The sequence below is a fragment of the Anomalospiza imberbis genome, chromosome 21 (genome assembly GCF_031753505.1).
Source record: "Anomalospiza imberbis isolate Cuckoo-Finch-1a 21T00152 chromosome 21, ASM3175350v1, whole genome shotgun sequence".
Lineage (NCBI taxonomy): Eukaryota > Metazoa > Chordata > Aves > Passeriformes > Viduidae > Anomalospiza > Anomalospiza imberbis.
Window position 1 is genome coordinate 1,512,717 of NC_089701.1, and position 12,694 is coordinate 1,525,410.

Below are 12,694 nucleotides of genomic sequence, written 5' to 3' on the forward strand. Positions count from 1 at the left end.
CAGCACTCAAAAATTAAGTGGCCCCATGTTGCTTTGAAAATTCTTTACTGTGACTCTGAAAGATTCCCCTAAACTGTAGCTGGAGAGTAAAATCCCCTTTAATTACCCTACATTGTTTCATTTCCAGGGATCAAGGTGGTCGGACGTTATGTGGTGTTATGAGAATTGGCTTGGTTGCAAAGGGCTTGCTGATCAAAGATGATATGGATCTGGAGCTGGTTCTCATGTGCAAAGAAAAACCCACAAAGACCTTGTTATGTATCGTTAAAGACAATCTCCCAGCTCAAATTCAGGTGAGTTCATTTGCAGCAGACCTCCCACAACGGCTGATAGCACTGCAAGGGCTATTTGGGGAAAGGCTGGCATTGTTCCAACAAGAAAGACAAGTGATGTAAAGGACTATACTCTGAATCTAGGATGGCATCTGGGACATGTGACGTCTGATGTGGTGACATGAAGTCCTTACTCACAAAACGTAACCTCTCCCTACTCGTGTTTGTGCTGTCAGTTCCCTGGGAGGGCAGCTGACCTCTGTGTGTGCAACTAACCCGGGGTGGGTTTGGGTGCTCTGCTCCACCCAACATGAGCTGAACTGCAGAAATCTTTCCTGCTCAAGTGTGTCACTCAGTCCCTGCTGTTGTCCCCTGCCTGAACCTGCAGTTCCCCATTGCAGCTGCTTTGCTTGGGCTGTTCCCACATAAACTCCTCTGTGCTGCCAAGGTGAGAACATGTCACTTCAGGTGGTCACTCATTTGGGCTCATGCTAATCATGAGCTCACATTATTTTTATTTATGGCTACTTAATGCTGATGATGGCATCCAGTGGGCAACAGCTGCAGCTTGTTTAGGGATGCCACCTCTGTGACAGAGTTCTGAAGGTGAGGAATCAGTCCACCTTCCAGACTCATCAACACTGGTGCCAAGGAATTGCCCTCAAATGTTCCACTGCAAGTGCCCCTCTCCAAACCACAACCAAACTCAATCTGCTTTTCTTCTGATCTGCTTTTATCCCTGTGTTTTACCATGCTTGACAGCTGTTAGTTCTCACCATTCATTTTCTCACACAAAGGGCTTGTTTTAATGGGCTAATGTTGTTCCTAGAGATGTGGCCCTATCCATAGCTAAAAGTGCAAAGGATCTTTTGAGTAGTAAAGAGTAAATTTTACTTGTTTGAAAATGATAGGGATATATTAAGTATTAAAGAATAAACCTTGTCATGAGGCATGAAATGAGGAGGGCTGGAAGTGAGAAGAAAAGTTAATATGTGCTTAAAAAAAGTGAGATAAAATGAAAGAATAGACATAATTAAAATATGTGAAGATTGAATAAATTCAAGTGACAGGCAGGTAAGATTCTGTGGCAAAGGACTGTGAGGGATTACAGAAAAGATGAGGGAAGAGGACTCTGACTCGTTAAATGCTCCAACTGTTGTGGGCATGGAAGATAAGGAGAGGCTCTGCAGAGGGATCAGATGCTGGAAGTGAAGCAGGGTTTAGGCCCATTAGTGGACAAAAGGAACAAGCGAGGCACAGAGACTCAGGAGCTTCTGCTTTGCTGCTTTGAAGGCTCATGGTGAGCAGATGCTCAGCCATTTTCATCCTAACAATAAAGGAGCTGCAGAGCAGATTGCAGCAGGGAAGGGGTCGGAGCAGACATGCTAACCACTGGTGTGCTGAAGCGGACTCCAGACAGAAGGGGTGGCTGGAGGCCTCGGAGCCATCTGTGGCTGCCCTTGTGCTGCTTCTGGAGGGTGCGAGAGGTCCCAAAGGGCTGCTGAAACACCTGCAGAGAGATCACTGCAGAGAACTCTGATACAGTGCATGTTAATGGAGCAAACTGTAAGGCAGCGGCAGCACTGGCTACAAAAGAAATGTTTTAAATTGCTTTTAATGAGGGAGGCAAGGCCGCCTTTGTTACTGCAATGCCCTGTAGCCTTCTCAATAGCTGAGGCACATACACAGGTTCTTCACTTTTTCAGTCTATTGGGAGAGTCTTGAAATCTTTCTTGGTGACTTTCAGAAACTTACAGAAGAGAAGTATCTGGTGGAGGAGCATGTAAATGAGGCAGCTATTGTTATCCATAACACAAAGGAGCCCAAGCTCACTTTGAAGGTGATACTCACATCCCCTCTCATCCGAGATGAAGCAGAGAAGAAGGAAGGAGGTACACAGAGCGTTTTAACTTGGTTTTAAGACTGTTCTAGCTAAATGTCCTGACTGTGCAGCACAGGGTTAATTGGCAAGTAGGTTTTTAATTGTGCATCATGTATTGACTAGACTGGCTATTGCCACCATGAGTTACATTATTTGTGCCTTAAAAAGATAGCAGTCGCTTAAATTTCATGTAAATATGTGTAGTTTTCCTTTCAAGCAACATTCCTACAATGTTTACTCTGACATACAATTAGATCTTAGTTCTCCTTTCTTTCAGACTTGCTATTTAATTCTTGAGCACCTGGCGCTGCACAGTCTTGTTTGCAAATTAAGTCAGTCAAGTGGGATTGGTTCATAGTTTCTTGAAAAACTCATAAAAATGTTTCTCTTTATGTACAAGCCCTCTCCTGCAAAGCTCGCCAGTGTGTCGTCCTGGCCCTCAGTTTTTATTGATTGATGATGTGTATGTTTCTGGCTTTAAGAATTTCCTAACTGGGATACAATTGAAGTTACGGTGCTGTGATACAGCACTTTTGCTTCTGAATTGAATGTTGTACCTCATGTCCTTAGAGCAAAATAGTTCTAGAAAACTGTCACTTAGTCCTTTCCGTTCCTCCTCCCTCTCCACGATGTCCTGCACAGTTCCGTGCCCGTGCTGCAGGAATGGTGTCTGTAGTACCAGTGAGGCTGGAAACAGACTGTGAGCAATAGAGAAGAGCAAATGTAGCCATACTTTGTTGTATTTTAAAAATCTTTTCAGTAATTTCTGCTTCCGCTTCCCAAACCTATCCCTAGAAACTTTGCCACTGGATGATGTCAGACCTTTGACCAACTGGCCACTCTCTGTCATGACAACTGAGGCAGCTGGGCCCGTGTGGGCTAGGGAACTCCCTGTCGCTCTCTTCCCATTTCTAGACTTGCCACAAGTCCTTTGCTTCCTCCCTCTCCCACATGGAATACCAATGGGATGAGAAATGTTGGTCAGTTTCTCCTCATTTTGTTGGAGGCGATGGCAGGAAGGATCCCGTTCCAAGTGACATGTAACACTTTGGCAGCAGCTGAATGTAGAAAAATCTTACAGAACAGATGAATGGCAAAGATCCCTTAATTACACTGGCTGTTTATTCTGAAATTAGCAACAATGCTGTTTCCAAGACCATTAAAAATAAACTGCATATTGCTTTAGTTGTTCAGCTTCCCACAAGATGCTGCGACCAGCCCTGGAGCTGCTGCAGCTCATCCATGTTCATGAGAGAGCCCAGTGTAGGACGAATTCCGATGGTGAAGGATTTGTGAGATTCCCACCAGGGGATATGGTTTTACACAAAAGGCTTCTGCCCAAGTATTTTCTTGTAAAAATTGATGCTGTAATGCCAGTGAAGTCCAGGAATTTCTGAATTCATCTCAAACTAAAGGAGGGTTGGAATTTTTATGCTTTCTCATGCTTAAAATATAGGTGGTCTATTTTTTTTCAGTATCTTAAAATATTTTCAAAGGTCTCTACTATATTTTTGAAATATAAAATGGTTTTACCACCTCTCCTGAAGTGGTTATACACTGTCATTCTGTGCAACTGCTGAGAACAGGGAACAGGGTCATGGATCTCATTTTAAAGTCCAGGTTCCTTGGCATTGATTCATCACAAAGAACAGAGACAATTATCATATTCCTTTTTCAAGGTATATGGAGCATTTTGCAGATGTCAGTAAGTAAATTGGGAGGGCTGCTTTTTTTTTTTTTTGGTAATCTTTCCAACCATATAGATTGGAACCACTTAGATTCAGACCAAAAAAGTTTCATGTCTAGTGAACAGGGAGAATAATTGGAGAAAACTGGTGAAAACACCTTGATCTCCAAAGCACTGCTGTATTTTTTCACTACCACTGAACAGTGTCAAGCAAATGTAAATAGTCTTCCTATGCAGTTTTAAAAAGCTGTCAGTTGGCTCCACACATTCTTTTGACTGAAGGAGCTCAAAGTGCTGCTGAACTTGCCTTTCATCTTCCATGTAAGATAGGCCCAGACTGCCTGAGCCTGCGGAAAACTGACCAAGGTTTCTGCGGTGGGATTAGCACTAATCTGTCCTCTAACAACCCAGGTCAGGCCCACGGCCCTCGTTACCAGTGCTCCCATTGTTCTGTAGGAATGCTGTGTGTGCCTTCATGCCCTGATGTCAGAATGTATCGAAAAACATTCCTGGATTTCTCTTCAGTTCCCACCTCTTTGGAAAAGTGTTCATGTTTAAGATGTGGTGTTTGTCCTATTTGTTTTTGCTGCTCCTTAGCAAAAATAAATAGTGGCCCAGTGTGTGTGTGCATTTTGGTGTTTCTCACAAACAGCTACCCATAAAGCTCTGCTTTCTCATGTTGAGAAGTCAAGCACCTAAATTTGCCTGCATTTTGCATCAGTTTACATTTTAAACTTCTTAAGAAACTGAATTTTTAGTCACAGCATCAAATATAAATTGAGCTTTCCAGACCAGAACCTTGTATCCTGAAAACCAATTGTTGTTACTGAGCATACAGTAACAACAAATTATGTAATTACAATCAAGCTGGTTCACCAAAGTGGGGCTGAAGTCCCGTTGCTCCTGGAGCAGGACATGGCCAGTGATGCTCCCAAGGGGCCAAGTGCCTCTGAAGGGGCAGCAAGCCCCAGACTGCCCTCCCCTCTCTGGAGAAGAAAAGGCTCCTCGTACGGCTCAAATGAATGGAGTTGGCAGCTCCTGTGTGAAGAGAATGCTACAGCAGTGGGGAGAGAATTCCTGAGGGATCGGTTCTGCGTTGCATAGTGTGAGCTAATGTCAGGGCTTTAGAATTTACTCTTTACTAAACTCCTTGGATCACTGCCCTTGTTAAAACTACAAGGAAAAAAGGAAAGCTTTGCTATCCCGTTTGAAAATTTTGATTTGGTCTCACTTTCCTGACTGGCAGAGCATGAAGAAACATGCCATTCTCCCGAGGGGGTCGGAAGGGAGCCCGCCGCAAGCCGCTCGCCCTCTTCACTGCCTGTTCTCTTCATCTTTCTGTTTAATAGAATCTTGCACCCCAAAGTTGGCAGACTGCAACATCAGGACACTGGGGCTGAACAAGCGATTGGCAAAATTCTCCAAGATATTTGTAAATTAGGCCTTGGAAAATGGTCTTAATCTTGTAAGAAAATGTATGATTCTAAATTGCTGAAACACATCTTAGGAGGTTTTTGGTTCACCTGAATGACAGGTGACATGTATTCTGTTTGGTTTGTGGTTTAAATGAAAAATTAATTTACTTTATCAATGGCTGCAGCACTCTTTAGCAAAACCTCATACAACACTGAGCTCCAGTTCGTTGCAAAAAAATGATTTTGTAGTCAGTCACCTTTGCCATTTCTAACGTTTTAAAATAAGATTCTGATCATTCATTGACAGTACTTGTTTGATACAATACTTGAGCTTTAAGCAGATGTTTATATTGTCTGCAGTGAATTCTTCTCAGAGAACTACCCAGATGGATGTTGAGTAACCCTGTGCCACAAATGTCACTCCTGAAAACAACAAAATTGCAAAGGAAATTTAGAAGCAAATCTTGTGTTCCAAAGTGACCTTTTGTGCTCAAAGAAAGCCAGAGCTTTGAGACTTTGCAGCTTTCATTTGGACACTGATTTGCAAAGCAGACAAGAGGAGTGATTAATCCCAGTCCTGGAATGCTGTTGATGAGGGCAATAACAAACAATGCAAATATCTGCTGTGAAGTTCACAGGGGTTAGAAAATAAGCTTATAGCACTTGAGTCAGCAGCTGTTAACTGCAACCATCACCTGTCAGACAAGATACTGGTTCTGTTCAGTTTTACACTGGGTTTTTTTGTTTGGTTGTTTTTTTGGTTTTTTTTTTTTGCTTTGGACTCTTATTCATCATAACATCAAGTGCTTTTACCAGAGTAACCTTCCCAGGAAATGGCTTAGGAGAGGCAGCCTTAACATTAAAGAAGCAATTGCTTATGCAGCCAATCCCATTCAGTGGAACCCATGGAAGTGTCCTTGGAGATGGCACTAACAAACTGATGGTACTTTTTCCTCATAACTTGTCCTGGTATTTTAGATGTCTTGCTGGATTTTGCTCATCTAGCAGAGTTTTCAGTTTGGAATGGATTTAGTATTTCATTCATCTCTGCAAAGGTCTCTGAAGGCCTGGAGAATTAACCATTATGAATAATGAAAAGAGTGTATTTCCAAATTATTTTTAAGTCAAGAGTAACTATATATTCATAGGAAAATGTCATATTCAAGGTCTTAGTTAAGCCATAGATTGATTTTGTTGTTCCAGTTGTTCTAAACATCAGCTAAAACAAGTATCTTGTAATGTGATTTCACAGAAGTGTAGAAACTGTCATTTATATAGAGTTTCCACAGAATCTGGATGTTACAAACTCCTCTGGATTAAAATAAAATAAATATGGAAGAAAGGACTGATAGAGAATCCCCCTTAATATAGAATTGGATGTGGTTGCTAAAAGCAGTTTGTTACAAGTTGGTTGATGAAGGGGGGAAAGGCAAAAAAAGTGTAAACCTGGACAGAAAATATCAGTGTCTTGTCTCTCAAATGCATCTTTGAATTTCCTCTGTTGGTTTCAGTTGCTGTTGGGAAGCTTTTCCATGAGGGCACTTCCTCTCAAATAAATTAATGACCTGGAAGTTACCAAAGCCACTTTTTCATATGCTCTGGTTATATGAAAGACTAATTAAACTAAAGTATCATACTAGCATTTCCTGTATATTTCTTTCATTGAATCATACTGGCTAGTACTGTTCATGCAGTAATATTTCAAATACATTCAGTGTTTTTCTTTGGAATGCTCAGTAATTGCATGGATGTAATTTAACTTTCTGCCTATTACATTTTATTTTATTACCCCCTGAGAATATCTTCCTCTTGTCCAAAGAAGCTTTGAAATTCTGTGCCACCTTTGTGGAATAAAAGTCACAAAGAAGAGGAAAAAAAAGCCCAATACATCCCAACAGAAAAAAAAAAGGAAAAGTGCTATAGAGCTATTTTCTGCCCTGAAATGTGTTCTACATTTTTAATAAGATCCCAGATTGTCTGTAGCAGTGGTCATCTTTATTATTACTATTATTTTACAAGGAGTGAATGCCTTTGCTTCTGTTGCACATGTGCACATTTACTATCTTTAATGGCTTGTTTAAATGAAATAACACCGTGCACTTAAATTCTGGGAGTCTTATTATCTCATTGAGATGCTGCCGCTCTTTTTGTATTGTGACAGAAACCCCTTGGTCAAATTGTATCTGTCTCTTTTTATCCCATTTTTACCAGTAGATAATGTTGCGATGAAAGATCCTCCGGACTTATTGGACAGGCAGAAATGCCTGGAGGCCTTGGCGTCTCTGCGGCACGCCAAATGGTTTCAGGTTGGCTCTTTGTTCTTACCTTGTTGTTATTGTAGCCTTGCGAGGTTTAATTTGAGACAGTTTTAATTTTAATGCCTCTTTAATTTCTGACTAGTCCCTTCTAGAGCAAAGGTCTAGAATTCCAACCCAGTGCTGTACTGTGCGAGGGCAAACGTGACAGGGAGACAGCTGGTCCAGAGTTGTCATGAGGCTACAAAAGCAATCTTGACATTTCGCTGCCTTTTTTATACGTCTCTCTAAATTCAAGTGTACTTTTATATAACTGTTTTTATTTTGCATGAAGCTGATTAAGTATTAAGTAATAATAATTTAAAATCTATCCCAGGACTCTGTGCATTTAAAAACAAAAAAGCAAAATTGAAGACCAGGCTTTTGCAGGTGTATTGGAATCACTTTGTTTGTTTTAGGCCAGGGCAAATGGACTAAAATCATGTGTAATTGTCCTTCGTATTCTGCGGGATTTGTGCAACAGAGTCCCCACATGGGCACCGCTGAAAGGCTGGGTAAGTACAGAAAGAGCTGAGGTCATGTGTCAGATCTCCTGAGAGTTGTAGCAGTGTCTGGACTGGGGAAAGCAGAGTCTTGTATGGGACTCCTCCTTCCACCCCTGTTCTTTGCTCCCCATTAACTGCTCCCTGTGTAGAGCAGAGAAGGCAGGTAGTCCTCGAGTCTGTGACACTGATGCATGGAAAGGGACACACTGATGCCATGGAACGGGACACACTGCTGTGGGCCTTGCACATTCAGGAGGATTGGCAATAGACCCCACTTGTTGCCTTCCATCCCTGTCGTTTAGTATTCCAAAACTATCCTGCTCCCGTGACAATGCCACTCCTGCCAGTGGCTGTCGCCCTTTCCTGGGGCAGGTTTGCTCTGTGTGCCTGGAGAGGAACACTCTGTAGGGCAGCAGAGGTGGTGTTTCTCTTGTGTGGAACTGAAAACCCTCTGAGAGGAGAGATCACTCATCGGGCTTGACTTTAGAGACCCCTCCTCTTTGACTTTTTGGGCAGACAGTGGAGAGCAGCCTGAGCCCTCAAAAGGTGACTCAGACCAGGGGGAACAAAGATGTGCTCTGCACAAGTACATGGCCTCCTCTGGGGCAGGTCTCTGTCCCTTAGACCTGTAGTGGATTACAAGCAAAGTGTCCTGATGTGAATGTTCATCCCCTCTGCCCCCCATTTTTAACTTTCAGTCACAGTTACCCTTGTGTCCATACTAATCGTAATTTAATGTCTTCTAGCCACTCGAGCTTATATGTGAAAAATCTATAGGTACTTGTAATAGACCTTTGGGCGCTGGGGAAGCGTTGCGACGAGTGATGGAGTGCTTGGCATCTGGAATTCTGCTTCCTGGTAAGGGGCCAAATGAACTCCAGAGCACAAAGGGATGGTCAGCCCACCTTAACATTTAGCTGTTGCTGTAGGATTACATGAGAAATGCCTGCTGTGAACTCTGAACCTGCCGTGGAGTGAAATTGACGTTTTTTTCTTTAAAATATAAAATTAAAAGAAAGGATTTTGCATAGTAGTAACTGTGTGAATGATACTGCCACTGCAGGAGAAGTTAACGGGAATGTTAGATTTGTTATAAATTAAATCCTACCTTATTAAGGGGTTGCAGGTAAATTGACTTAATGATTATCTGGTTTCTACAGATTCTTTGAAATCTACATATCTGTCCAAATTATGTGTTTTCTTCCATTTCTACTGATTTCAGTTAATGTTATCACTTATCAGCCATGTGCAGTGTTTACCCTGATAAAGTCTGTGGCCACTGCAAGGGTATAAAACCTCAGGTCAGTTTGCACTGTGTGAAGCCTGACTCCCTGCTGGAGAAGGGGTGCTGCCCACTGTGCAGCAGCTGGGCTCAGCTGCTCTGTCAGTCCCTGTTTGCACACTGCTGCTCGTTCCCCTCAGTAATCCCCGTTCCTCTCCCTGCCAGGGGGCCCGGGGCTGCACGACCCCTGCGAGCGCGAGCCCACGGACGCTTTGTCTTACATGACAGTTCAGCAAAAAGAAGCCATTACACACAGTGCTCAGGTAGGGAACTCTGTGTGTGCTGCAACAGTGAGGAATCCAGCTCATTAGCACCATGTATTCTCTGCCAGGATGGCTTGTTTTCATGGCAGTCCTGACAGTTCTTGTGCTGCACTATCCTGGAAAGGTTAAACCATAGTTCAGGAGTGCAAGAGTTAAATGTGTGTGAAATCTTATCCTTGCAGAGGCAGTGGGATGCCTGTGCATCCCACCTCTGCTCCCAGCACAGAGCCCCTGGGTGGGCTCCCTGTCAGTGTGCCCTGTACTCTGTGTTACAGAAATTCATGAGTTTTATGTTTTTAGACATTAGCATTTTCCACAGCTATTGCAGAGGCCAGCTGTAAAAGCTGTCTTCTTGTCTGTCAAAACCACAGAAGCAGTTTTGTGTCTAAAGACTTACTAAAAAACTTGAGCAACTGAGGTGAAATCCTGCTGTGATTAATGTGTGTGTCTACTGTCCCTTTCAGCACGCGCTCAGATTATCAGCCTTTGGGCAGATCTATAAAGTTTTGGAAATGGATCCCCTCCCATCAAATAAGTCATTTCAGAAATATTCCTGGTCAGTAAGTGACAAAGAAGGTAGGTATTATTTGTTCCAAAAGTCACTAACTGGGCAGTAAACTAGGAGTTAATTTAGAATGGGTGAAGTTTTGAATTATGTGCTGTGAACATGAAGTAGAAGCTTTTCTTTGTTATATGTGGGGTGATTTTTAAAAAAATATATATTTCATTGTGAGAATAAAATCTGGAAGTTCTGGTCTCCAGAAATACCAGGAGATGAGAGGCAGAACAGCCATAATACAGCTGATGATTATCTTTAAGCACAAAGTCCCTTGGCATCCAATGAGCAGAAGTAGTGTTTGATTCTTATGCTGCCGAGGAGAGACTGCACATGTGTCAAAAAGCATATAATGAATCTCCATAGTAAGAATTATTCAAAAATTCTTCCTAGAAAACAATATATATCTATTAAAAAAAATTCCCACGTGTATATTTTTTGTAAAAACTGTTGGAGGTCTTGCTTAGACTAAATGTGGAAAACAGCACTGCAGGTTTGCAGTACTTATGCCACACCTGGTATTGGACACAGAGGTAGATCCTGCCTGGCCTGGTAGAGTGAGCAGTAAACCAGTATTGGCTTTCATGTAGCAGTAAGAAAGCTGTGACTGATAGAGGAGTTCTGTTCTCTAAAAACAAGCAAGGAACAGTGTGGGACTAATCAGACTCCTGCTGTGGGATCGTGTTTTCCTAATGGCATATCCATATTACAAGGAACTTTATACCCTAGGTACAGGCTCATCTGCTCTGAAGAGGCCGTTTGAAGACAGTGTTGGGGATGATAAAGATCCAAATAAAAAGATGAAGCGTAATCTGAGGAAAAGTAAGTGTAGCACTTCTCCACTCTGTTTTCAAAGATCTATTGTACAGGGGGAGCTGCTTTAAAGGGTTCTCTGTGTTGGTGTGGTAGAGCATGTGAAAAAGTCTTTGGAACAAAACTGTTGTCTCTATCACCCCGCATTCAGAATGTCAAACACATCTCTGTGCATCTGAATTTCCCCTGACATGCTTTACTAACTGAATGATTTGCATTTTTAAATGGGATTGCCCATCAAGTTACACCAGAACTGAAGTTGCCCAAGCAGCTGAGGTATTTTAATGGTAACATCCCTGTATTGTGGGGTCTTTTTAAAGTACTGCAGTGACTTTGCTGAGTGAAGATTGCACTCTCTTCACTCTTCCCCTTCCTGAGTTAGGTGTTGGTCTCTCAAGATTTCCTACAAGGAAAATAAGATGTGTAATCTGGAAAACATTAATTTTGCACATATGCACAGGCTAGAAATCTCTTGGCATTGCTGGGATCCAGTCATTCTGGGATCCAGTCATTCTGGGGGGTGTTTTCATTGTGCTACTTGGATGCCAGTTCTGGATGTGGTTCCCCATTAGCTATAAAACTTGTTACTCATTTTACAGCAGGCAGGAGGAATACAGCTAGCTGCAGCAGAATGTTTTTAATATAAAACCAGTTGTTACCCCAAATTAGAATGGCTTATTAATGACTTAACAGTGTTATGGCTCTCCTCACCCTCTTGAGAGACTGAGGGATGGTTTTGCTCCTTGATACAGGCAGAAGGCACTGAAATGCAAACTGTTTCATTTTTCTGTTCATCTTGTTTTGTTCATTTTCCTTTCCCCTCCTTCCCCCACCCCTTCTACTATCTTGTACTAGTACTAGATAGTAAAGCAATAGATCTCATGAATGCTCTGATGAGGCTGAACCAAATCAGGCCAGGGCTTCAGTATAAGCTGCTGTCACAGTCTGGTCCAGTCCATGCCCCAGTCTTCACAATGTCTGTAGATGTTGATGGTACGACTTATGAAGCATCAGGACCTTCTAAGAAAACAGCCAAGCTCCATGTGGCAGTGAAGGTAAGGCAGCCTGAAATAATCTGCTAACCCAAGATCTTGGGATGGAGTATAAAATGTGCTTAGAGCTAATAATATGCAAGCTTAAAATTAAAAAAAAAAAAAAAAAAAAAAAAAAGCTGAGCTGCTCACTGTGTGCTCTAAAGACAGCTGGGCATGGTTCAGAAAGCATCACTGGTTTTGTGCTAGCCGGGGGGAAGAAAGTCCCAGGGCTCTACAGGTCAGCTCATTTGCAGTGGACTGAATGTGGTGGTCAAATTCTGGATGGGAGGGGTTTAGTTGTGTTCTGTTCTACTCCTTCCTCCTGTTGGTTTGGAAGTGGCATGTTGGTGGCTGCTTCTTTCTCCCCCTCCTTCTTTGTGTCCATTCCTGGCTTTTGAGCTCCTGGAAATAGAGTTCTGTGCTCAGTGCCTGAAGAGTACCTCTGTGTACTGCGTAAACCATGTCAATGATTTTTCCAGTCAAATTTCCAGTAGGACACTGGTATCATTCAGAGACTGGTCAAGCTGCTGTTGCTTCCTGTAGGTGCTCTACGTGACAGCAGGACAGACTGGAATGCCCAATGTGAGCATCCACCAGATGTGCTGCTTGGGGACATGGCTCAGTGGAGGGCGTGGCAGGGCTGGGGTAGTCGATGGTTGGACTCAATGATCTTAAGGGTCTTTCCCAACC

At 42.6% G+C, this 12,694-nt stretch overlaps 1 protein-coding gene and 1 long non-coding RNA gene across 17 annotated transcripts in view; one reads left to right on the plus strand and one right to left on the minus strand.

Annotated features, from left to right (window-relative positions):
* The window catches only part of STRBP (spermatid perinuclear RNA binding protein), a 74,288-nt gene that overhangs the window by 26,008 nt on the left and 35,586 nt on the right, over positions 1-12,694 (plus strand). For 9 of the 12 annotated variants that reach the window (XM_068210959.1, XM_068210960.1, XM_068210958.1 and 6 more), the window contains exons 4-12: positions 128-293; positions 2,020-2,164; positions 7,468-7,562; positions 7,970-8,065; positions 8,803-8,914; positions 9,504-9,601; positions 10,066-10,177; positions 10,887-10,979; positions 11,826-12,025. In XM_068210959.1, coding sequence (XP_068067060.1) covers positions 128-293; positions 2,020-2,164; positions 7,468-7,562; positions 7,970-8,065; positions 8,803-8,914; positions 9,504-9,601; positions 10,066-10,177; positions 10,887-10,979; positions 11,826-12,025 — 1,117 coding nt within the window. The remainder of the gene's footprint in view (positions 1-127; positions 294-2,019; positions 2,165-7,467; positions 7,563-7,969; positions 8,066-8,802; positions 8,915-9,503; positions 9,602-10,065; positions 10,178-10,886; positions 10,980-11,825; positions 12,026-12,694) is intronic. The other 3 variants (XM_068210963.1, XM_068210966.1, XM_068210970.1) reach the window with 2 other exon arrangements.
* Positions 1-12,694, minus strand: part of LOC137486062 (uncharacterized) — a 60,926-nt gene that overhangs the window by 21,875 nt on the left and 26,357 nt on the right. The gene's annotated exons all lie outside the window — the stretch shown is intronic.